Source organism: Electrophorus electricus, chromosome 22, assembly GCF_041902795.1.
Source record: "Electrophorus electricus isolate QZ-2024a chromosome 22, ASM4190279v1, whole genome shotgun sequence".
Taxonomy (NCBI): Eukaryota; Metazoa; Chordata; class Actinopteri; order Gymnotiformes; family Gymnotidae; genus Electrophorus; species Electrophorus electricus.
Window position 1 is genome coordinate 3,880,050 of NC_137518.1, and position 25,173 is coordinate 3,905,222.

At 44.1% G+C, this 25,173-nt stretch overlaps 2 protein-coding genes across 8 annotated transcripts; one reads left to right on the forward strand and one right to left on the reverse strand.

The window, feature by feature from the left end:
* The first annotated feature begins 4,017 nt into the window (after window positions 1-4,017).
* Window positions 4,018-18,286, forward strand: hcfc1a (host cell factor C1a). 5 transcript variants are annotated; one of them, XM_081705208.1, is made up of 29 exons: window positions 4,286-4,421; window positions 4,624-4,692; window positions 5,399-5,605; window positions 6,651-6,799; window positions 6,885-7,045; window positions 7,145-7,353; window positions 7,805-7,889; window positions 7,989-8,095; window positions 8,203-8,382; window positions 8,491-8,826; window positions 9,027-9,178; window positions 9,288-9,470; window positions 9,586-9,810; window positions 10,132-10,236; window positions 10,353-10,569; window positions 10,664-10,797; window positions 10,900-11,032; window positions 11,214-11,413; window positions 11,571-13,491; window positions 13,695-13,822; window positions 14,139-14,294; window positions 14,506-14,716; window positions 14,855-15,145; window positions 15,412-15,515; window positions 15,607-15,744; window positions 15,824-16,009; window positions 16,277-16,574; window positions 16,672-16,735; window positions 16,871-18,286. In XM_081705208.1, the coding sequence occupies exons 2-29, from the start codon at window positions 4,650-4,652 to the stop codon at window positions 16,905-16,907; spliced, it is 6,360 nt and encodes a 2,119-aa protein (XP_081561334.1). In that variant the 5' UTR covers window positions 4,286-4,421; window positions 4,624-4,649; the 3' UTR covers window positions 16,908-18,286. The 5 variants fall into 5 exon arrangements, with proteins under 5 accessions (XP_081561335.1, XP_081561336.1, XP_081561334.1 ...); XM_081705207.1 differs by having other exon boundaries at window positions 4,287-4,421; window positions 14,139-14,303; XM_081705209.1 differs by lacking the exons at window positions 4,286-4,421; window positions 4,624-4,692 and adding an exon at window positions 4,018-4,174 and having other exon boundaries at window positions 14,139-14,303.
* Window positions 18,287-18,583: 297 nt separating this feature from the next.
* Window positions 18,584-23,082, reverse strand: si:dkey-13a21.4 (ras-related protein rab7). Of its 3 annotated transcripts, none has more exons than XR_014119328.1 (6): window positions 22,808-23,081; window positions 22,423-22,549; window positions 22,035-22,253; window positions 21,295-21,420; window positions 19,471-20,277; window positions 18,584-19,154 (listed from the first exon to the last, which is right to left on the reverse strand). XR_014119328.1 is itself a non-coding variant. In XM_027001830.3 (6 exons), exons 1-5 carry the CDS (start codon window positions 22,861-22,863, stop codon window positions 20,170-20,172), a joined length of 636 nt encoding a protein of 211 aa, XP_026857631.2. In that variant the 5' UTR covers window positions 22,864-23,082; the 3' UTR covers window positions 18,584-19,531; window positions 20,127-20,169. The 3 variants fall into 3 exon arrangements, 2 of the variants coding, with proteins under 2 accessions (XP_026857631.2, XP_026857630.2); XM_027001830.3 differs by having other exon boundaries at window positions 18,584-19,531; window positions 20,127-20,277; window positions 22,808-23,082; XM_027001829.3 differs by having other exon boundaries at window positions 18,584-20,277.
* Between the last annotated feature and the right edge of the window lie 2,091 nt (window positions 23,083-25,173).

Below are 25,173 nucleotides of genomic sequence, written 5' to 3' on the forward strand. Positions count from 1 at the left end.
GACTGGGGAGTTTGGACTGCACTTGGTGCTGGTCAGTAATGATTTAATTGGTATCTACAGGACTTTGAGCCAGTATGGGGCACACACAACAGTTTCATTTAATTTTGAGAAGGAGCAAAAAGGTAGGACGTGGATAGCTGGGTTGCTTTTGAGAAGGGGCAGAAGAATAGGACAAGTAGCTGAGAGATTAGTGGCAAGATGTTGTTGATGGGGATCTATATACCTGAAAAGAAAGAAGAGAACCAAGTATCCTAAGCATCGCAGACCAACCCATGTTGTTCTTGGATCTGATGGATACCATGTTTTGTCTGATGCAAAATTATCTACAGGCTTTTCAGGGTTAATGTAAGTGCAAAAGGAATTGACAGTAATATTAATGGTTCCATACACCATGGGCAAATCAGGTCCATTTGTATTAGTGACCTTATATGTGAAGTGGTCTGCAGCTGTAATAGGAATAAACCAGAGTCTGATATACTTAAACAGCTGAAGAATTTGCAGTTAGGGTCTAATTTAGTGACAATAGTGCTGGGGTTTGTCACAAGAACAGTGACAGATTTCAGAGCAGTGTAATCAACTGTGAGTTGATATGGCCCACCTAGCATGCATGCATACGGGGGGGAATCATGCTCTTTAACAATTCCTGAAGTACTGCCTTTTCAACATCCTTCTTGAGAAGATATTGTTGCACCTGAGTATGTGTTGGGTCAGAGGTTCTTAACAGGTGAAATGTAATGCTGGCCAACTGCCAGCTTGTCTTCTCTGAAAAGGATACTGTGAGGTTAAATAAGTGGTAACAGAAGAATTAGAACAACTACTAACTGTGGCAAGTGTGTGTTGGGAGGCAGATTTAGAGGGCTAGAGGAGGAGTCAAAGCCTTCCTTCAGCACATTTTTGGTGAGGATGATGTTATCTAACAGTCAAAGAATAGGCATGCCTAAAACGTTACCATCATTGTTTTGCTAACCAATAATGATATGGTTTCAGCTGCTTCTCACATTGGAAGTGATTTATGAAAAATATTGCTAACAGAGAGAAGTGTAGTACTTGTCAATAAGTGCATAGAAGTAGATTTATTACAGACACAGTAATCCTAGTGTCTACTAAACATGGTATTCCTGGCCTCCAAAGAGATCCCATCCATTTTTCCGCACATACCATCCACATCCCTCTTCCAGCATGAGGAGCTGATGATGAGGGAGAGTTTGGCAGATAGGAGGTGAAATAGGGAGGCAGGCTTATGGGACACTGTCTCTTACTCTGGCCCTTTTTTCTTACTCTTGCCTGGTGCCTTTTTTTGGGGGGGGGGAGATAGTGTTGTACCCACGACAGACCACATTCCCTTGCAATATATACCAAATGGCTGGCTCCACTAGGTCAGCCCATGTATTTAGGGTGGGTACACTGCTGTCATAGATTTCTGCGAAGGTGGAGTATAAATTACAGTAGACCCATCATCAAGTTATGGTGATGGGTGGTGCACAGTACAACTAGCTGTAAAGTCATTGAAAGCTGTCACAGAAAATTATAGATACTGAAGAAAAAACTTCAGTAGGCCAATGGAGGATGCCTCTCACATCAAAGAAAGAAAAACCTCCTAAACATAATATCTGCTGCATATTAACTTGCGATATCCCAAATGCCTCAGGATATATCCCAACTGGACTAAGCATTGAAAAGGCATTAATATAGTAGAAAAGGCATTAATATAGGTGGATGGTGTGCAAGTCTTAAGGATTTTAGTGACATCTTGAACAGAAAGATCATTGGGATCAAAGTATTCACTATTTTGATTGTGGGCTTCCCTAGAAAAAAACCATGCATGCTGATTCAAGCCTGAGAGGTGACTTTCATAACCAAACGTTTTCACAAAGGTGACTTGTATGAGTAAAGGAGAAAAGTACGCTAATTTTTCTTGTTCTACCTGCAGGGTCGGAATTATAGAATTAGACCCGAAAAGTGTACCTGGGATTATGTATTTAATGTCTATTAGTAAAAAAATGGAATAGAAAATCATGGTTGAGTGAATGCACCAATGGTGCGTCCAAACAGAATCAGTCAAAACTGTGCTAAGCTCAGATAAGCCTGAAAAAGCCTAAAATCCAGAGTCCAAGACTGTCAGTTATAGCCACTGCTTCAAGTATCCTATGTATTCTAAGATGTTTTGCACATTTACTTCTAACAGGAGACACCATAGCTTGGAGTGGAGGGTGGAGTGGTGGTATTGGACTTGGAGCTGGGTAGTAATGATTTAATTAGCATCTACATAGCTATCTGAATTAGTTCACTTAATTAAATGGTTTAATTAAAATACTAACAGTAAGAGCTCAATCAATAAGAAAATAAGAGTTCTCATAAACTAGAGTAGAAGTACATAATTATAATTAGATTAATATAGCTCTAAACTACTAGTCAGTAACAAAAATATGAAAGGCATAATATAACTGAAATGAGGTTAACACCTTTATTAGGTACTGACCAGTAACAAGTAGAGGTTATTCAATACAACTATTTTAAAGTGATTCATTATTATATAATTACAAATTATTGATTAACAAGTTTATACCTTTCAGCATCAAAGAAAAAAGAATATTCAGTTTTACTCACCGAAATGTAATGCACTGCAAGAAATTCTGAGTACTTATAAAGCTGAGAATTCTGATTTAGTAACTGATTAACTAGCAATATTGTATTTTTCAATAAAATTTTAAAGAATGAGAATTTTAAAGAATATTGTTTTAAAGAACATTTCTTCAGCCACCTACATTAAAAAATACATTGTAGGGAAGAAGAGTCCAAATAGAATGTCCCAGAAGCATACAGTCCCTTCCAACAAATCCATGGAGGTCCCCATCTCCTGAATCTGCCTGCTGCCGCCCCATTCCCTCAGTCTCACTGTACATGGTTCCAGACATAGGAAAGAGAACCTCCATGTTTTTTGGGGGATATTCTTAGTTTCATGATTTGGTCACCTATTTACTTTGTTTGTGTTTTCCCTGTACGATTAATATGAACTACAATAAAAGCCTCTCGCTTGCATACTGCTCTCATTCGTTCTGCATGGATGGCTTGTGGGAGAATATCCTGTTTATTCTCCAGGCTTCTATTTGTCTTGTGTACCTCTTCAGATGGACAGACAAAGCTGTTAATATTTGCTTAGCATTCTTCAAGGCCTCAGGTATGGACAGCTTGTTGTACTTCTCAGGTACATACATCATACCTTTCTGCATTTCTCATAGCTGGCTAAGATCACTTCGTGTTGCCCTTACCTTGTCCTCCATCCTCACTCGCCATGGAGGATGCTGCCGCTTGACGCTGTTCATCATGAAGCCAGGCATCTCAAGAATCACTGTTACTGTGGTGTATATGAGTTGGTTTATCTCAGTGATGGTCACAGTAGTCCTGCCATTTTATATATATAACACAAAAAGCTTAACACACACACACACACACACACACACACACACACACACACAAATAATTAGTAATTGTACTTGAAAACATTTTCTTTTCCCCTTGCTAATTCCAGGCATCTCTTAAAATTTGTTAATCTCGAAAAATGACATAAAACGACCAATGACAACAAAATTAACCCGTATAAAATCATGTTTGTTAACCAAACTTAATTTTTTTTTCTAATTTTTAGGACTGTTTGTTAAGCATGATATTAATTTGATTTCTATAAGCATGTTTGATCGCCTATATGTGTAGTTTTAGAAATATTTATTTTAGTGCATGGGAAACCCTCGTCCACGTCCAAAAAATGTACTTATTTGTTAAGGTCGCCATCTTTAGTGAGGGACAATAAACCGCTTCTGTAACTTTAAGAAGGAATAATTAAATACCTAATTATTCCATGAAACGTGTACGTATACCAACAGTACGTTTAATGTGAATGCCATCTTAATTTTTTTTTTTTAATTATTAATCATCTTGGATGTAATTTTGTTTCCAACTAGCACTAACTGCTAAAACGGGACATTTATTTCTCCATATTTGTCATGGGCGCTGTGCAGTTTTCCGTTCACCCTGCGCCTCAGTTACATTGTCAAGAACATGGCGGCTTCCAGGCAGGCATGAGAGTGGATACTTCTCAACAAATTGGATGAATCTGAGTTGCCGTTACAAAACAAGACCATACAGGCATCTCGTCAAGTATTTCAACTCATATCAAGTATGTGTGGCTTTTCTTTGGAGGAATGCGTTTTTTCAAAAATGATGTTTTTGTTATGGCGAACATAGGCGCCATTTTTCTTGTGGGAGCTGGAAAGTGGGCTGAGTTGTGGACAAGATGGCTGCGTGCACCGGGGAAGCGTGAATTAAAACCGCTTTTGATTTATTTAGATTTTATACATGTTTCCTCTTATTGTTAATACAGCAAATTATGGCTTCTTCGCTTCCGTCGTTGCTGTCTAGCTAACGTAAGATGTTCACGTATGAGCTCGTCAGTTTGCTTAACTGCTAATGCGGATAGCCTTGCTTACCAGCTAAACTGAAGTTGCTAACGCTTCAGTTTTTTGTACGAAAAAAATAATTTAAACATGCAATTTATAACATTAGACAATCGGCGTGAATGTAATATGGTTCTTTAATTGTTGGTGTGTCTAATTGTTTTTATTAAAGTTGGATGTTGTTTCCGTGCTGATTGGATGACAAGATGGCGACTCCCAGGGAGGCATGAACATAGAAAAAGTACAGCAACCCGGGATTGGGTTTCAGATATTAGTCAGATTTTTTCCTTCTGCTCCTGAGTGCACCACGTATAGTAATGACCCGCTTGATGATTTGTGACGCTGTAGCAGTTAATTAAGATGTTTGCTTATGTGAAATGATTGCAGAGTTGATAATAACCAGCTGCTGTTATTATTTTTCACTCCGCCATTTTTCGGACTGGCGGAGGCTCGTTTGGTCGGTTCAACATGGCCACTTCCATGGATTGATACGCTTTGGCATCAACTGTATTTAATCACAGACTGAGATTTTAATCACGGGCCTTGTACGTGCATCTCAGTAGAACAGGTCTTCCACTTTGCATATCAACTAATCAATGCATTTTTGCACGCAGGATTTTGCACAAAAAAACAGTCTTCTGTCTTGTTGCAAAGCTCCAAAATGGCGACATCCATTGATAGTCCATTCTCCCTTTTCTGACAACGAAATATATTATTCTTATGAATTTTAAAGGTGTCGTGTGTGATAACGCTGGCATCACAATTTCCCTGAAAATGTCGTTTGTTTCGCTGCTGTGCAAATATGTCACTCAGTTGCCTGCTGGCTAACTAGCGTTAGCTTGCTAACCAACTAAACAAAACAGATAAGCGCTTTAAAACAGACAAGCCAAGCCAAAAACTTAAGTTATACGTCTTTATTATTTTAAGTCATACGTTTTATTTTACAGTAAAGGACATGTCGTCCCCTGGTTCCGTGGTACCTGGAACCGCCGCTGGTTCCTCTCTGCAGCCGCGATGGAAGCGGGTTGTCGGGTGGTCTGGCCCTGTTCCCCGGCCAAGACATGGACACAGAGCCGTGGCAATAAAAGAGCTCATGGTTGTGTTTGGAGGAGGAAACGAGGGAATTGTCGACGAGCTCCATGTATACAACACTGGTGAGTTACTTTTAAGCCGGCAATTTTAAAGATGGCGAAGCTAGCTAACATTAGCATTTCTGGTATTTGCTAGATGTTATCTAACAGAAACTAAAGGGGTTTGCAGATATATAGATATTATAATTAAATATTATTTAATATTATTTTACGTCTATTTATACATTTACATTCTCTAGTTAGCTACGTATTTTACCTAAAGGAATTTAAGTGCTAATTAACATTTACCAGCCAAATGGTTAGCTAGCGATAGTTGATGTAGGGTTAACGTTAAAATATATTTGTGCTAGTCACCATTAGAGTAACTTGTCTAGCTGGTTTTGTCTATATTGCCACACTAGCAGCAAACCCGTTACACATTGTTACATAGCTCGTCGCAGTTGCACTTCTAGCTAGCGTGGCTGCGTAATGGTAGCTAGATGCTAAATAGCCAGATAGCTAGCTAGCTATTTAGATAGCATCTAATTTAGCAATGCTTTGCACACGCAGCGGACCGTGTGAGGATAACAAATCCAATATAGCCGATCGGCACGTAGATTTTAGCAGTGATTACATAAAGCTTCGGTTTGTCCACGTGTGTTCAGATTAAAGTTATACGATCCATGTGGTGTTGATCAATATTTAGATTTTAGCTGGCTAACAGCTGTCAGAGAAAAGGCGCGACGACGAAAAAAAAAAAAAAAAGGTCGACTCGGAGTCGCAGATATGTCTGTACCACTAGACGGCAGATTGTGCAGTCATGGTCGGTAGTTTTCTCCCTGCGGTTTAGACAATATTCATCAAAAATAATGTCAGTACAATAAAACTCATGAAACAGCCTACCAACTGAGATTAACAAGTGCACGTTGAAAAGTTTAAATGTCTTGTGTTTTTCAGAACATTTAAAATCTGTCATTCTGATTTCTTGGTTGAGCCCACTTAAAAAGTGCAGAGCAGAGTTGAAGGGACATGTGTGTTAGTTTGGAAAAAATGTTATAACTCAGAATATGTTCCTTGTAAAATCCCCGGATTGTACTGGCTGACACTTACCTTTTGTTTTTGTTTCCAGCAACCAATCAGTGGTTTATCCCGGCAGTTCGTGGGGACATTCCCCCTGGCTGTGCAGCTTATGGGTTTGTGTGTGAGGGAACACGGCTGTTAGTGTTTGGAGGAATGGTGGAATATGGCAAGTACAGTAATGATCTTTATGAGTTACAGGTAAGGAAAAGCTGTCTGTATATTTGTCATACCTGTAGTTCCTATGTCGCCTTGGCAGTGCTGAACACCTTTTACTTTTATTCAGGCAAGCAGATGGGAATGGAAGAAGCTGAAGCCTAAAACCCCTAAGAACGGTCCGCCACCCTGCCCACGCCTTGGTCACAGCTTCTCTCTGGTGGGAAACAAGTGCTATCTCTTCGGAGGTCTCGCAAATGACAGTGAGGATCCCAAAAATAACATTCCCAGGTGTGTAGTCTTTCTGTTGGAGGGCAGGGAGAAAGGACATGGTCTGAAGGCTGGTCCTGCACCTAACGCTCTGAGACTTGTGGCTTTGTTTTCTTGCAGATATTTGAATGATCTTTACACTTTGGAATTGCGGCCTGGTGCGGGTGTAGTCGGCTGGGACATACCGATCACATACGGAGTTCTGCCTCCTCCCAGAGAGAGTCACACCGCCGTGATTTACACTGATAAAACCAACAAAAAGTCTTCCCTCGTCATCTATGGAGGAATGAGTGGCTGTCGTCTGGGAGATCTTTGGACACTGGACATTGGTAAGAAACTCTGCTGTTTAAAACTGTTTTAAAACAAACCCTGCACAACTTCCACAATGTCATTCAGTAACTGTTATTGCAATTGCTGTTATTGCAGTTACTTTTTGCTTCTAAAATATGCAACTGAACCTTTGAGCAAATCAAAACATTTGTGTGATGTGACCACCCCTTCCAGTGTAAGGCATTACAAAAGACATTTTTGTAAAATGTGCACATGCAGTATATTATTTTGTCCACATTGAATAGACCAACGTATTTTGTTCCTTCTCCCAGGTAAAGCATTTTTTTGGCTCTTCTGGTGTTTTAAAGCAGTGCCTTTTTAGTGTTTTAACCCAACTTGATTGTGGTGTGGGTGGAACTGGCAACCTTTTGATTACAAGTTGAGTACCTTAACCACTGAGCTACCACTGCCCCACTAACGATTAACAATTGAACCTCTTCTCTTCTACAGACTCCCTGACCTGGACCAAGCCTGCAGTAATGGGCACAGCTCCCCTACCACGCAGCCTTCACTCAGCTACCACCATCACCAACAAGTGAGCTCTCCTCCATGCTTTGGGCCACATGCTCGCTTCCTCCTGTCATAAACATGAGCCCTTCTTTATCGTCGTCTTCTCTTCCAATCTGTTGAGCAGGATGTATGTGTTTGGGGGGTGGGTGCCTCTGGTGATGGATGATGTGAAGGTGGCCACCCATGAGAAGGAATGGAAATGCACCAACACACTGGCTTGCCTCAATTTAGGTGAGCTGATTTTTGTCTATATTTGCCGATAGCAAAGATTTTCAGGAGATATATCAGAAGTGCGCCTCTTGCGGGCGTTATGAGCACTCCACTTTTCCGTGTTTTAGATGTTATGTTGTGGGAGAACATTTTGATGGACACCCTGGAGGACAACATCCCACGGGCCCGTGCAGGCCACTGTGCTGTAGCCATTAACAACAGGCTTTACGTGTGGAGCGGTCGTGATGGATACCGGAAGGCCTGGAATAACCAGGTGTGCTGTAAGGACCTGTGGTACCTAGAGACAGGTGAGAAGAAAGATACATGCGGGACTGCTCTATAGCATGTCATTCATACTTCATATTGCAGTGGTGTTGAGTGGTGCGTGAGTGGCATCTGTGTTCCTGTCCTTGCAGAGAAGCCAAATGCCCCATCACGGGTGCAGCTAGTCCGGGCGAACACCAGCTCCCTGGAGGTAAGCTGGGGTGCTGTGTCCACGGCAGACACCTACGTGCTGCAGATTCAGAAATACGACATCCCCTCTACAGCCAGCACAGCCTCCCCAGCCCCCTCTCTCCCGAGCAACTTGCCCAAGAGCCCTGTGCCCGCCACTCCCATGCTGTCTGCCCAGAGCCTCCCTCAAGTGGGCAGCACACTTGTGCCCCAGACCGCTTCCCCGAGTGCCTCTGGCTTGCCAGTCTTGTCCAACACGCCAGGAAGCCCCCTGGTTGCCTCCCCTGCTCGGGGGCCAGGTAAACACCACACCAAAGCAGCCAAACATCCTTGTAAACGAAAACCTATACAGCCAGGAAAACACACAGACAGGGGTGCCAGGCTTTGGCCATGGAGTAAAGGCCTTATGAGAGAGGAGGGGGGGTGGGGGTCTTGTTTAACAATTCACTTAAACAGCAGTGGTGATGTCTCCCTTATTCTGTCTTTTTTATATTTCCAGCCATCCTTAAAGTTGCAGCTACTCAGTCTAGCACTGGGGCTTCATTTGTCACTGTGCGTCCAGCAAACCAGGCTGCAAAATCTCCTGTCACTGTGACGTCACTTCCTGCTGGTGTTCGTATGGTAGTGCCAGCACAGAGCACCCAAGGAGCGGTAAGATATGAAAATGTTTCTCTGTGTATGTTTTGTAGTTTTAGTCAAAGACTTCCTGATGAACTGAACAATGCTGTGTTAACTTTGCTGCTGCGATGGTTTTCCCCAGCCAATAGGCAGCAGCCCCCAGATGAGTGGCATGGCAGCTTTAGCTGCAGCTGCTGCCGCCACCCAGAAGATCCCACCCTCGTCTGGGGCCACTGTGCTCAACGTACCAGCTGGAGCCACCATTGTTAAAACCATGGCAGTGACCCCAGGCTCCACTGCAGTTAAGATGGCCTCTCCAGTTATGGTAGATATCTACCATATCAACAAATCTCCCAAGTCTCTTGGCTCAAATGGGTTTATCTCTTCTCTCCCAGATTTGTGTATTTTATTTGGTTTGTATGACTTTCATCCCCTGCCAGGTGAGCAATCCTGCCACCACCTTGCTAAAGACTGCTGCGGCCCAGGTGGCCACACCCACCCTGTCCAGTGCGACCACGCCCACTCGTCCCATCATCACCGTGCACAAATCTGGCACAGTCACAGTGGCCCAACAGGCCCAAGTGGTCACCACTGTCGTAGGAGGAGTAACCAAGACCATCACACTCGTCAAGAGTCCCCTTTCCATGGCCGGAGGAGGCACCTTGGTATGGGATTATGGAGATTAAATTATTTTTATAAAAGGATGCACTTAAAACAACTAATTAAGGAGCTAATTTCCTATGGTGTGCTCAATTTAGTGTTATCAAGTTATGTCTTTGACATAAAAATATTATGAAATCATGTCTAGTGATAATCAACAAATGCATCTAGAGATTTCTTTACACTAAATATAAGTAAGAATTTCTCTTTAATAACAATTGTATTTAAGCTTCTCTGAATAAGAACATCTGCCAAGTGCTGTAAATAAGTCCGAGGGAGGGAGGGAGGGAGGGAGTACTGTGACTAGAGTAATCCCCCTGCCACAGATCTCCAGCCTTGGGAAGGTGGTGTCAGTGGTACAGAACAAACCAGTGCAGACTTCTGCTGTGACTGGACAGGCTTCGACCAGCCCCGTCACTCAGATCATACAGGTAACGGAGTTCTGCCTTTCGGCTGGTCCTGCTGGTCTCCTACAACACTCTTGGATTGCAGGCTGTCTGTGACCCTTTTTAAATCCAAGTAAACCATGCTGATGTTCCTGGTCTAGACTAAAGGCCCACTTCCAGCTGGCACCATTCTAAAACTGGTGACATCAGCAGATGGCAAGCCAACCACCATCATCAGCACCACTCAGGCAGGTGGAGCAGGGAGCAAGCCTACGATCCTGGGCATCAGTGGCATAACACCTGTCAGCACCAGCAAACCTGGAACCACCACCATCATCAAGACCATCCCCGTCTCTGCCATCCAACAGGGCGCCGCAGGTATGCACTGGTGCTTCCTTAATGTAGCAATCTCTAGGTTACACACCAGTGTGTGGTATAACAGATACATGTACCTGCCTGATCTGCCCTCCAGGTGTCGCTAGTAGCACAGGGCTAAAGAGTCCCATCACCATCATTACCACAAAGATGATGACCTCTGGCACTCCTGGCAAAATCATCACAGCAGTACCCAAAGTTGGCACGGCAATGGGACAGGGACTGACTCAGGTACGACATGGAGACAGGAAGTTCTAATATTTGGCAAACTCTTAAACCTTCCTATGTTTTCTGTTGCCTTGGTGTGAGTGCCCTCTGTGCTCTGGGCCGTAGGTGTTGCTGAAGGGAGCACCGGGCCAGCCTGGTACCATCCTACGCACTGTGCCTATGGGTGGAGTTCGCCTTGTTTCCCCTGGGTCTGGCGTCAAGCCGACAGTTACTACGCTTCTTGTCAAAGGAACAACCGGTGAGTTGTGTTTTTTTTATTATTATTTTTTTTAGTCAGGTTGTTTTGGTTTGCTCAATTTAGGGTTTTTGTTGTCTTTACTGATTTGATCAAGTTAAGCACATTATATAACTAACTAATTGTAAATTTAAAGTTTCAGTGGTCTGTGTTGAACTGAAGTTTTGTTCGCTTCCTCTTGCAGGTGTCAGCACTTTAGGTACAGTTACAGGTACAGTGTCCACCAGCCTGGCAGGAGGAAGTGTGGTCAGTGCCAACGCATCCTTGGTGACGCCCATCACCACGCTGGCTACCGTCAGTACACTGTCCAGTCAGCTGCTCAGCGCGAGCGGGATCACCACTCCTGCAGTCGTCAGCAGCCAGAGCCACACCACCTCCGTGCAGGTAGGAGGTGCTGCAGAACAGTCCAGCTAGGCTGAGTATCTGAAATTGAGGATGACTGGAAATAACCATACCATTCAAAAACAGTTTGTTCTTATGGTTAAAGTGTGGCTGTAGGTGGTAATTGAGTTCTTGCTTGGTTTCCCCGGGTCCTCCCCAGCCTACGCAGGTGACCTTGATAACCACGCCCAGTGGTGCAGAGGCACAGCCTGGGCAGGACCTACCCGTCTCCTTCCTGGCATCTCCCACCTCCGAGCAGCCATCGTCCAGCGAGCCGTCCGCAGACGCAGCAGCCTCCATTTCCCTTGTCTGCTCCAATCCGCCGTGTGAGACACACGAGACCGGCACCACTAACACCACCACCACAGCATGTGCCAGCATGGGCACTGAACACACTGGCACGGTGCAGAGAGTCTGCTCAAACCCGCCCTGCGAGACCCACGAAACGGGCACCACCAACACGGCCACCACAGCTTCAGCTAACATGAGCAGCAACCAGATGGGGGCGGTACAGAGGGTGTGCTCAAACCCGCCCTGCGAGACCCACGAAACGGGCACCACCAACACGGCCACCACAGCTTCAGCTAACATGAGCAGCAACCAGATGGGGGCGGTACAGAGGGTGTGCTCAAACCCGCCCTGCGAGACCCACGAAACGGGCACCACCAACACGGCCACCACAGCTTCAGCTAACATGAGCAGCAACCAGATGGGGGCGGTACAGAGGGTGTGTTCAAACCCGCCCTGCGAGACCCACGAGACCGGAACCACCAACACAGCCACCACAGCTTCAGCTAACATGGGCAGCAACCAGATGGGGGCGGTACAGAGGGTGTGCTCAAACCCGCCCTGCGAGACCCACGAAACGGGCACCACCAACACGGCCACCACAGCTTCAGCTAACATGGGCAGCAACCAGATGGGGGCGGTACAGAGGGTGTGTTCAAACCCGCCCTGCGAGACCCACGAGACCGGAACCACCAACACGGCCACCACAGCTTCAGCTAACATGGGCAGCAACCAGATGGGGGCGGGACAGAGGGTGTGTTCAAACCCGCCCTGCGAGACCCACGAGACCGGAACCACCAACACGGCCACCACAGCTTCAGCTAACATGGGCAGCAACCAGATGGGGGCGGTACAGAGGGTTTGTTCAAACCTGCCCTGCGAGACCCACGAGACCGGAACCACCAACACGGCCACCACAGCTTCAGCTAACATGGGCAGCAACCAGATGGGGGCGGTACAGAGGGTGTGTTCAAACCCGCCCTGCGAGACCCACGAGACCGGAACCACCAACACGGCCACCACAGCTTCAGCTAACATGGGCAGCAACCAGATGGGGGCGGGACAGAGGGTGTGTTCAAACCCGCCCTGCGAGACCCACGAGACCGGAACCACCAACATGGCCACCAGAGCTTCAGCTAACATGGGCAGCAACCAGATGGGGGCGGGACAGAGGGTGTGTTCAAACCCGCCCTGCGAGACCCACGAGACCGGAACCACCAACATGGCCACCACAGCTTCAGCTAACATGGGCAGCAACCAGATGGGGGCGGGACAGAGGGTGTGTTCAAACCCGCCCTGCGAGACCCACGAGACCGGAACCACCAACACGGCCACCACAGCTTCAGCTAACATGGGCAGCAACCAGATGGGGGCGGTACAGAGGGTGTGTTCAAACCCGCCCTGCGAGACCCACGAGACCGGAACCACCAACACGGCCACCACAGCTTCAGCTAACATGGGCAGCAACCAGATGGGGGCGGTACAGAGGGTTTGTTCAAACCCGCCCTGCGAGACCCACGAGACCGGAACCACCAACACGGCCACCACAGCTTCAGCTAACATGGGCAGCAACCAGATGGGGGCGGTACAGAGGGTGTGTTCAAACCCGCCCTGCGAGACCCACGAGACCGGAACCACCAACACGGCCACCACAGCTTCAGCTAACATGGGCAGCAACCAGATGGGGGCGGGACAGAGGGTGTGTTCAAACCCGCCCTGCGAGACCCACGAGACCGGCACCACCAACACGGCCACCACAGCCACCTGCAACATGGAGACGGGAGAGGGGTCAGGTAATGTACCTCCCACATGACCAGGGTGCCCCACTCACAAGGCTGTCCTGTGATGGGTCTCTACACGCAGAGTTCCTTCATGTTCTTCATTTGAGTTCTTGTTGGATAGTGGTGGTGGTTGGTTGTTTTGTTTTTTAATAGCAGCAGCTGCTGTAAGGATGTGCTGACTGTTAATAAGGCTTTGGTATTGGTTTTGGCTGTAGCCCAACACAGTGGGGAGGTGTCGGAGGGAGCTGGCGGCCCAGACAGCCTAAACACTCCTGCAGTCCCTCAAAACCGCGCCATCACAACAGTTACCCAGGCAACGCCAGTACCTGGCCCTGCTGTTCCTGTGAGTTCTCACCAATATGCTCAGCACTTAATTATTTTGGTTGATTTTCATTTACTGCTCATTCAGCCTTATTTTTCTACTGATTTGATCTTTTAGATTACTTTTATTTTTATGGCATAACAAACAACAGTATGATGACGATCAGTTTCTCAGTCCAGTCTACGGGAGCCAAAAGTCTCAAGCAGCTTATAGTTTCTTTGAACTGAGTTGAGAAACACTGATGTACAGAATATTAAAAAGTAATTATTAAAAGGTTTTCTCAAGTCAGGTTTTTTTTTTTGGGTGAAGGTTGAATGTAATTCGTCTCCTTTTGCAGTCTCTCATATCAATCACAGAGCCATCTTCGGAAGCACCGGTGGAGGCTGGAGTGAGTGATGCAAGTAATGCAGGTGGTGCAGAAGCAGAGGTTGAGCCTATGCAGGTGGAGAACCAATTGGAGTCAGCAGAGCAGGTTGCCGCCATGACAACAGAGGCAGGACAGGTTCACGATTATTATTTATTAAATATTGAAACACTATCGCTGTCCTGTTATTGCTGTCGTCATGTACATTTTCAGCCTATGCTACTGGTTAACATTTACATGTTTACCTCCTAACGAGGCATTTACTGTCCTATTAAATGTATGCACCATGTTTGCTGGTGGTAGGCTTAAGCTGTGCTGAAGGTTCCTTTGCCCCTGTTAGATGGAGGGTGTGGAGGGAGTTGTAGCATCCCAGCATGCCGAGGCACTGGCATTACCCCCGGAGCTGATGTCCGAGGGACAGCCCACCACTCTCATGGTGACTGGGCTGACTGCTGAGGATCTGGCGGTCACAGCTGCAGCGGCAGTGAGTGACGAGGCTCAGGCCCTGGCCATCCAGGCAGTGCTGCAGGCCGCCCAGCAGGCTGTGATGAGTGAGTAAGGCTGAGCTCGCTGTAGTGGCTGAAAAGAATCCCAGCGCATTGCTTTTTAAGGGTCATGCCCATGGTTTATGCCAAAGCTTTTTTGCAGTGCTGTCGCCATGGCCTCCAGCTTTGAGCTGTCTTCCTCAGGTTCGAGCGAGGCCGAGGGCGGGGTCATGCCAGGTGAACAGCAGAGTCACGCCATCCCTATCGTGCTGACGCAGCAGGAGTTGGCTGCCCTTGTGCAGCAGCAACAGCAGCAAGAGGAGGCGGAGCATGGGGCGGTGCAACAGGTCTCTGCTCCGCCCACCGTGCCAACTGAGGGCCTGGCCCCCGCAGATAGCCTCAACGACCCTGCCTCTGAAAGCAACGGTCACAGTGAAATGTCTGCCGCGGTTTCCAGCACAGTGGCTGTACTGTTGCCAAACGCTACAGCTGAGAGTGAGTGCTAAATGAGCTGCCTAAAAACCTCAAGGCCATAAACTGGCCACACGAAACTAACAAACTCTGCTGCTTTTGTTGCAGCCTATGTGTAGTTGCCTGGCCAGTCTCTAGAATGGTTGCTGTTTGTGCACAGTTTTAGAATGTTGCTTGTTAGACTTTTACAAACACAAGCCCCTTCTGTCTGGCCCCATCAGATTTATTGGCCCTTACCAACATGCTTTGTTCCTCCGCTAACATGCTCCTGTTGTCTTGCCCCTGTCTAGCTTTAGCACCGTCCAGCACCCTGGCTCCTGCAGTTATCGCTGCTCCAGCCAGCCTGCAGGCTGCCGCCACACACTCCGAGGTAGCCAACGGCATTGAACCCACGGTAGGCCCTTCCTCCTTTGAAAAGACTCTAGCAATAATCCTCAGTCCGTGTTCTGGATTTTACCAACATCTGACATCCTTTGCTTGTGCAGAAACCACACCCTCCGACTGAGGTAGTTAAACCCCCAGTGAAGAAGGAAAACCAGTGGTTTGATGTTGGCATTGTCAAAGTGACCAACATGGTCGTAACGCATTATTATGTGCCGACCGATGACTCGCCATACGTTGAGGTAAGCTGCAAAGCCGCTTATCAAACGTTTTGAGCACATAAAGGAAATGAAGCACTCTAGCAACGTCTTGAATTTCTAGGGTGATTCTGGAACAGTTCCTGACTACAACCAGATGAAAAAGGTGGACTTGCAGTCAGGAACAGCATATAAATTCCGCGTGGCCGGCATCAACACGTGTGGCCGTGGCACCTTTTCCGAAATATCAGCATTCAAGACCTGTTTACCAGGCTTCCCTGGGGCACCGTGTGCTATAAAGATCAGCAAGGTAATTTTGTGACCCAGAAAATGGAGTGTAAATGCTGCTGTCCTTTAAAGCCTGTCCAGGGATCCAGGGAAATCCAGTCTGCAGTACTCCAGTGATTTTTGGTTGATGGTTGGGGATTTGGCGGTTTGCCATGTGCTGCTGAGAACTGAAGGGCCAGAGTCAGTCCAGGCGTGGCTGTGTAGAGAGACTGTTTGTTGTGGTGGTTTTTTTGCACAGTAGTTCACCTGTTGCCCCTCCCTGCCACCCCCCCCCCCCCCCCCCCCCCAGAGCCCAGATGGTGCCCACCTCACATGGGAGCCCCCGTCTGTGACGTCAGGGAAGATCATGGAGTACTCCGTTTACCTGGCCATCCAGAGCTCACAGACTGCTGAGGTCAAAGCTTCAACTCCGGCACAGCTGGCCTTTATGCGGGTGTACTGCGGGCCCAACCCCTCATGCCTGGTGCAGAGCTCCAGCCTGGCCAACGCCCACATCGACTACACCACCAAACCCGCCATCATCTTCCGCATCGCCGCTCGCAACGAGAAGGGCTACGGTCCTGCCACCCAAGTCCGATGGTTACAAGGTGAGTATCGGTGGTTTTGTTGGCAGCTATTGCTGTAGCTGGATGCTCTATGCCATGGTTTTTCATGCATGTATTTAAAACATTTCTCTGTTTCAAGAGTCAAGCAAAGATGGCATCTCTGCTAAGCCAGGTCCAAAACGAGCAGTGTCCTCACCAGATGTGTAAGCGCTGAAGTCAATCACTGACATTTTCTCAATTGTTTTGTTCATATGTGATTTTCTACTAAATTATGGGTTATGGCTTTTGGATTAAGCATTATTTGCTTGTGCTTTTATTTTTCTTCTTTTTAACTTCAGCAAAGGGAGTGTGAAGAAGGCAAGAACAGAGCAGTAGGGTTAATGGTGAGCAGACTCTGCCCCCTCACCCTGCCCTTTCCCAGAGCAGCAAGACTGAAACTTCATCCGGTGTTCAACATTCATGTCAATGTCACATCACAGTGGAAAAGACACCAGTCAGAAAATGAGCAACTTGTTCTAGATTCCCCCCCCCCCCCCCTTTTAAGTGAAAGGATCAGAAATAAGCACATATTACTCCTTTTGGGACTTTTTCTTCAGAAGCATCTTTTTTTGGAAGGAATAAAATGAGCTTTTTAGTAGAGTCTTCCTTATCTCCATTTCCTTTTCATTCATATGTCTTTTTGCTTCAATAATTTCACAATCTGTTTAATGTAATATAAACAGCCTGCTATACTATTGGCTTGTCTAAAATGGAGCTGCTTGTCATGTTAGACGAGTGGAATGGAGGGAAATCGCTCGTTAGGTGAGTGGACTCGGTGGGTGTGACAGAACATGAGTGGGTGTGGCAGGTGTCTGTTTTTGTTGTTCTTTGTTTGTTTGTTTTTTAAGGGGGCAGTAAAAACCGAGCAAAAGCACTTGTCCTTAGACAAAGGGAGGATGTGTTGTGTTTCTTTTTTTGGGGGGGGGGGGGGGGTTTCTCTCTTTTCTCTTTGTGGGAAGACTGGTTCATTAATGTAAGTTCTGCACACCCTTCAAGTATCTTTGTGAAGCTATCACTGAGTACTTTTGGCATGAAGAGGAGACTGGCAGAAACATGGACAAGAAAAGATGAGGTTTTACTGAAGGGATGCAGATGCTGCAGGACTGAGACTTGGTAAACATGAAAACATTACAAAAAAATCCAAAAAATTAGCAAGTAATGATGCAGAAGACCTTTTGTGTAGTTATTTTTGTATTTTTTAAAAGCTTCTTTCCTGCGTGTTAATGTGTATGTTGGTGTGCATTTTTGTTCTTGTTTGTTTTTTGTGGTACATTCTTGGTCATCCCCTGAGATTCAAAGCGATTGTGGGCAGAGTGTATGAAAGCTTGACTGGTTTAGTGCGCTTGGTATAATGGTGTGTGATGTAAAGTGTGCTGGCAGTGTTGACACACTGAGGTGTGGTGTAGCTGAATGGAGTTGAAAGAGCCTTCCGCATACAGGCAGGGGTGTGTCGCCAACTTTGTTTACTTCAGATTTTTTATGCTTGTTCCATTTAGTGTATGTTGTACGCCAACCACGGAGATGTCCTACCAAGCTTTTTTTTTTTTGTGTGTGTGTGTGTGTTCTCCATGTCCTGTATTCCCAGGGTTGATCTGCTCACTCTGGCTTTCCCTCTAGCTTTTTTAGAATGTTCCAGAATCGGGATTTGTAGATTTTTCTCTGCTCTAGATTGTGAAGGAAGTTGTCCATGTGAAACTTAATAAATTTTTACTTTCCTTCTTGTTTGGCTCTGTATTTTACAGAAAAATTTAACTGTTTACAGAGTCCGTTTTAATGTCTGCTTGTTTTGTCTTTAAAACGGATTCCTTGACCGATCGGGGATTCTTTTTTTGATGTTCTTATTGATTTAAAGCGAAGGACGGGTTCAATTGTATTATAGTTCATTCCTACTACAAAAGAAAATGATTTCATCCTGGCATTTTACATATTACCTGTAACAACAAGGTTTCTACATGTTGGTCATCTCCCAATTTCCTTTTTGTGTCTTGACTTACACTACCCCTCCCCCCACCTGCCAAGAATATATACTGTGCCCCTGGTGATTCATATTGACTTCTTGTTTGGGAATAAGACTCATTTAGCTGGTGTGATTCTAGCAGCAGTTCAACTTATGTCCTTTTGATTTATGTGGTAAGACGCTTTGGGGTAAATGGGATATATATATAAATATATATATATATATATATATATATTTTTTTTTCTTCCTTCCTTTTTTTTGTTTTGAGAAATTAAAGAACATCTTTGCCTCAATTTCTGGCAATCCTGTAAATTTAAAATTAACACATGCTTGTACAAAGGTTTTTGACCATTTTTATATGACTATTAAAGACAAACCTCTATAGCATACCAGCCCTCTTATTCTCAAATTACACGTAAATTTGTTGCTGCTACAAATTACGTTTATGTGCTTGAAAGGTGAAGTGAATTCCACGCCAAAGCACCAAACTCAGTTCCTTTGTAGTCTCACTACTGTCATCTAAGAGTCCTGTGAGATCCCAGCAGACAAAATGTGTCCAGTCAGGCTGGACACGTGTCCAGACTCGTGAATCTCATGAGTGCGCTACTTGGGTTTTTCAGTCTAAACTGAAAGCAAAGAAAGAAAGAAAAAGATGAGGGTCTGATAGATCGATTATCACCCGTCATGGCCAATAAAATACATACTTTTCTATTCAGACTCTAAATAAAGGTGCATTCTTCTCATCTTTTTTTAGCCACTTTTTGGTTGACACTTTTTTTTTGTTTTTTTTTTTTGCTCAGTTACCCTGATTAAATGATTCCCAAAAGCCTGTTTCTTATATATTTTGGCATGCTTAATGAAAATGGTTTCAGATTTTGTCAGCCATAGTTTTTTATTATAGTATACTTGCAAATGACAATGTATAGTAGGGAAATGTGTTACCAAGGAAAGTGGATCCCCTCTATGTTGTCAGATTATTGCTGGACACTGAAGAAGGATTTTCCTGAGCCCAAATACAGGCGTAAATCAAACAGTGCGTAGTAATAATGGCCTTATTTATGAATACGTAATTTGCTTTCACTTAAAACAATGCCTGATAGGTGGATCTTCTAATACTTTGTCTATTATAGTTTGTAGGACCAAAAAAAAGGTACATTTTTGGTGCCCATTGTTATTTGCATACATCAAGGTGAATACATCCCCATCAGAAATGTGTCGACTTGTTTAAACCCTGTCACCAATGACCATCAAGGGTCTGTTTAAACACTTCCACTTCAACTATAAAACAACCAACCAGTCAAGAATTTCTTAAGACTCGGTACACGAAGCACAAATGTCAGAAGGATTTTCAAGAACCGTTTGAAGACCTTTGTTCAAAGGTATGTGGTAGGAGGAGAGGTTAAAGTAAATCGATATTTTTGTTCTTCAAATCCCCTGCTTCCAAAAGATGCATGTAATTAAAAGTATCAAGATTATATTGTCAACAAGCTGGTAAAACGTGTCCTGTTTGCATTGTGTCATAAAATGATTAAACAGATGGCTCAGTAAATCTAGCCTTTGATGAATGGATGTTTGTTTCCATCTGAGGTTAATCGCACCTGTTGTCCATTTGAGTCACTACACTGGGACCTCAGTAGGACTTCAGCAGTTACACTGGGGACTTCGCAGGACTTCTGACTGTTTGCTGTTTGTTTCTTGCTTGCTGGTTATTTTGACTTCTTCTCTATGATCCATAGCATTAGACCTAAACTGTAGAGAGTGAAACATTTTAAAATATAGAAGTGGAATTTGATGGATACAGTCAATTAATTTACTTTGGCTGAGGACACCTGTTACACTGCAACAGCAAAAGTATGTTGCAAATACAAGCATCAAATACAAAGCATATTCAGTGTGATGCAGTATCATGAACATTATATAAATTAAGAAAATACTTGTTGATGTGTGCTGTATTTTGTAAACATGGTGCAAATTCAGAAAATTCATGCAACTTCAGAAACCCAGCCACATCATAATGGAAGAGGGCCACAACCAGACTTTATAATACCAGGAGACTGGTCACTTGCTAAAAAACGAATGGGACAGCTCGTAACACGGCGTGGTTGCTGTATCACAGGACGTCCTACATTAAAAAAAAACAATTGCCCTGTCGATAGAGGAGCAACTGCCAATAAAATGTCGGTGTCATGGTTGTCAAATATTTGTCCCTCCTGTCGCAGAGATATGCGCATGGATCGAAGCCGGAACAATCTGGAAAATAAAGAGCCCCGTTTTGTGCAATTCTTCTCACCTTGAAATCTGTATTAGAAACGATGTTTCAGCTACTAGTGTATATACACTAGTATATACACGTGTCCCCATTCAGAGATACGGGAGCCTGGACTTGAAATAACTGCCTGGAGGCCGACAAGTGGATAAACATGCCTATAAGGACTGTTGTCACTGGATTCGCAGCATTTCTGAATTTGCACGGCGTTTGCGAAATGTAGTGTATGTGCTGTCATTTTGAATAAAGCGTTTTCTGAATTTGTATAGTGTTTGTAAAATGTAACGCATGTGTTGTCATTTTGATTTAACATGCATGGTACATTTGCAGTGCGTTTTGTTTTTTTTGTTTTTTTTTCATTTGGTTATTCCCGGGCAGCGTATTAAATAACGTATTACAAAATACAAAGTAATACATAAAAAAATAATAATAAAATAGGGTAATTATTTTCAAACATAATTAGCAGGTTTGTCAAATAGATATAAAATAAAGCAACTCACATAGTGCAGAGCAGCTCTGGCTGCAACTTCGAACGCTGCGTCAATTGCTGTGCCTTCCTTAGCACTGCACTCAAAATACTGCGCTCCCACAGCCTCGCACCACAGCCGTGCACGGTTCATTGAAACCTGCCCACCAAATAATGACCAGGTTTACTGGTCAAGTTATTTTTAGTGCATCCTTAGACAGGGGAAAAGTGTAGTATTTACATGCACAAATATTCACATGACCCCAGAAAGAGCATTTCTGATGTACAGAGATATTTAAGAGGTCAATTTTATTTACCAGTAGGCCTCAAGGTTCTTGGTTTACTCAAGATTACTAGCCAAAAAAACAAAACAGAACAATGTAAATGCAGGAGTCTATTGACTTAATTTTGCTTTCTCAGTTTACTTTACTGTTGTCGCAATAAGACATTTTTTGAAGCTTGAATTACATGTATTCTAATGCATTTAAAAAGGAAATACATTAAAAAAAAACTGTCATTGAAAATAATGAAATTCAGAAAGCTTTATTGGCATGATGATATTCAGTTACAGTATTGCCAAGTAAGTAAAAAACAGTAATTGCACTGTCTGGAATATGTCAGACCAGTTCTGGTGTAGATCTGCTGTGAGTTGGGGTAAAAATAAATCAGTTTCATCCGAAACTGCCCCATCCTTCTCTTAACAATACCACCATCAACGCTTGAACCTGCGTGAACTTGGAAGTGCATTATCAGCATGTGTATAAGTGGTCAAACCTCTCGGACATCCAGGTCAGTCTTATTGCCAAGGACTATGAAGGGGAAACTTGCAGGTTCGGTGGGGCATGACTGTGCAAGGAACTCCTTCTTCCAGCCGTCCAGAGCACTAAAAGAAGCTGCTGAGGTCACATCGAACACTAGAAGGCAGCAGTGAGCCCTGCGGTACAGGGAAGTGCCCAATGAGTGGAACCTCTCTGTGCCAGCGGTGTCCCAGATCTGAGGGAGTAAGAACATTTTATGACACAACTCCTAGTTAAAATAGTAATATTAGTAATAATATTTCAGTGTCAAGGTTGTCAAATATTTGTCGCTCTTGTCGCAGAGATATGCACATGGATCTAAGCACAGCACAGCAAATGGGTGAAAGATGTCAGACTACTGTTACCTGAAAGACCACTGGGCTTTGGTCCACAGTCATCTCTTTAGTCAGGAAATCCACCCCAATGGTAGCACGATACATGTTAGTAAATCGATGGTCCACAAATCGAGTCATAATTGAAGATTTTCCCACACTTTGGATATACAAACAAGATCAGTTACTGGAAATAAAGCATTTATTTGCTTCTGATATTAAAGGTATCTGCAGCAAAGCCTTTGAAATAAAGATTATCAAGTCAAAGAAGGTGCAACAGCATCTTCCTTATCCTGAAACCAATCTGTCCTTCTCTTGAACATTATTAAAGCACAAATCAAAATCTCAGTGGTCGTTAAACCGCTCTTACTTTTCTTTTTTTTAAACACACCATGCTGGCATCGAGACATGTACTCACCCAGAGTTTCCTACCAGAACCACTTTCAGATGGGATTTACTCCACTCTGCCATCATTTTTAGACAATAAGCTCCTCAGTACAATGCAGCTATAAAACCAGCCTATTTATCAAGACTCCATTTGTGAATATTCAGAATACTGTGCCTTATAGCACACATCCTACAAATGTTACACCAGTACACATAGAAGCTTTTGAAGAGAAACACTGAGCTAATGGTTAACCATTTGAACATTGGGCAGGTAACACCCTACCAAGCAAAACAGGTGGGGCTACTTCGGTGCTATGCTGAACATTAGATATACGCTAAAGATTCCTACAGACTGTGTCTGTGCTTAAAGAGAACAGTTATCTGAGTCAGCACCATTTAAAGAGACAGAGAATGGAAAATGTGTGGGAAGTTTTAAAAGGCAAATCACCTGATCAAACTTCAGAGGGAACCAATGCTAAATATATGAGAATTGCTTTGATAATGCCAAAAAATCCCAAAACCCCTAATACATTGGTTATATTTTAAGGGGTATTTATGTTTTTACAAAATGACAGTACTGTTGTTTTGATGACACATTCTTAGTCTGCTCTAATACTTCTCTCTGTAGGAACTAGTTACAATGAGGTGTTGAAGCACTCTGGCTATATCCGGGCATTCCACAACTGATATCATTGGGCTTTTCTCCATAAAGTAGTTTAATTAGGTGTGATTAGGTTTTAAGTACCAACCTCAATTATATATGTGAGATAGTTCTGCTGTTCTGTAGTGATTATCTTATAATGTAATGCAAAAAAATAAAAAATAAATAACATTGAGTATTGTACTTTTTAAACCTTTTACAGTCAAGTTATGATGAAAAGATTTTCATGCTCTGAGCTGTGATGTGGGAGAGGTACTTCGACCTGAGTATAAATGTTGCATGAAAGGAAACAAAACATACAAATTACAGTGGAATGCCTGTCCATCAAAGAGATCATCACCCTGTGAGAGAGTAATAATATAATTAATAATATATAGAATATATTAGAGTAATAATATGTTAATTACTCTTCATTATATTATTATATAATATCATATAGTAATATCATATTGAATAATTGGTCTTCCTCGTTCTTAGACCTACACGCTGCTCCTGGGGGGAGTGTCTGTGCTTTGTGACAGTTAAGGGTGTGGAAGGCAAAACTGTAAAGCATGTGTTTTGGTAAGAATTGGGTCCAACACTCTGGAACAGATGAAAGACAAGAAAATGTGTCCAGGGTATCTATGTCTTCTAGTTTCACCAGTCTACCTCAGAAAAGGTTAAAAATACATGATACACTTAGATGCTGATTTTTAGTCACACTGAGTACCTGAGGGAACTGTGGCTTTGGGGTTTAGTTAACATCCTCTTAGTTGAAAATAATGTGAGCCAGACCTTTTACTTCACAGAACACAGCACAGCCACCCAAAGTGTCTGCATCACTGCTTATCAACCACTTTTCTTCTCCAGAAAACACAGATGCACTTTCTGAACAGATTTTGCATATATAAACACTGGAAGAGGAAAATTGTTTGTTTGATAAGAGGAACTACCGTGTATATTTTTTAAAACTAACAGAGTTTAGCTTTTTATGTCTTCTGGAAAACAGATGAGGAATATTCTCTGTGCATACACTTGTACTTATCTGTGGGATAAGGCCTTCTGAAAAGAATTGATTTCAGAGGCTCAACCACTGGACTGAACTGGTTCATGTTGAAGGGATTTACACTGTATCTTCCTCACCACTGACCTCATAGAACAATCTAAACAGGTTTGATCATGTAGCAGATTTGCAACAGAAGCAATAAGCATGAGACGACTATGGCAGAAGCGCGTGTAAGGAGAGAAGCCTCAAGGACGAAGCACATGGAGTTGTGCGCTCATAACACAGTGCAGCTCAGCTGGCTGTGTGGTGGACAGATAAGACTCGGCATTCATGGAAACCGCTTTCCCTGGAACTGGAGGCCCCATCTCAGTGAGCCAGCAGCACCACCACAACCACCCTCCCTTTTCTTCCCCCCCCCCCCCCCCCGCTCTGTCCTGTCACCCAGAGCAAAGCGCATGCTGGAAGTGTTTAGTTCACCCACATGGTAAACACATCCTGGCAAACCGCATCTATTTTCGGTTTGTTCAGCAACATTTATGTTTGAGAGTGTGTATGCAAGTGTGTCTGTGTGTGTGTGTGTAAAAAAGGTTTTGGAGAAAAGGGGAGGAAAAGTGATGCGTGTGTGTGAGCTTACACTATACTGTTCTTCTATGAGCACGTGTGTCTGTATGTGTATGTGTGAATTAGAGAGAGAGAGAGAGAGAGAGAGAGAGAGAGAGAGAGAGAGAGAGAGAGAGAGAGAGTGAGTGAG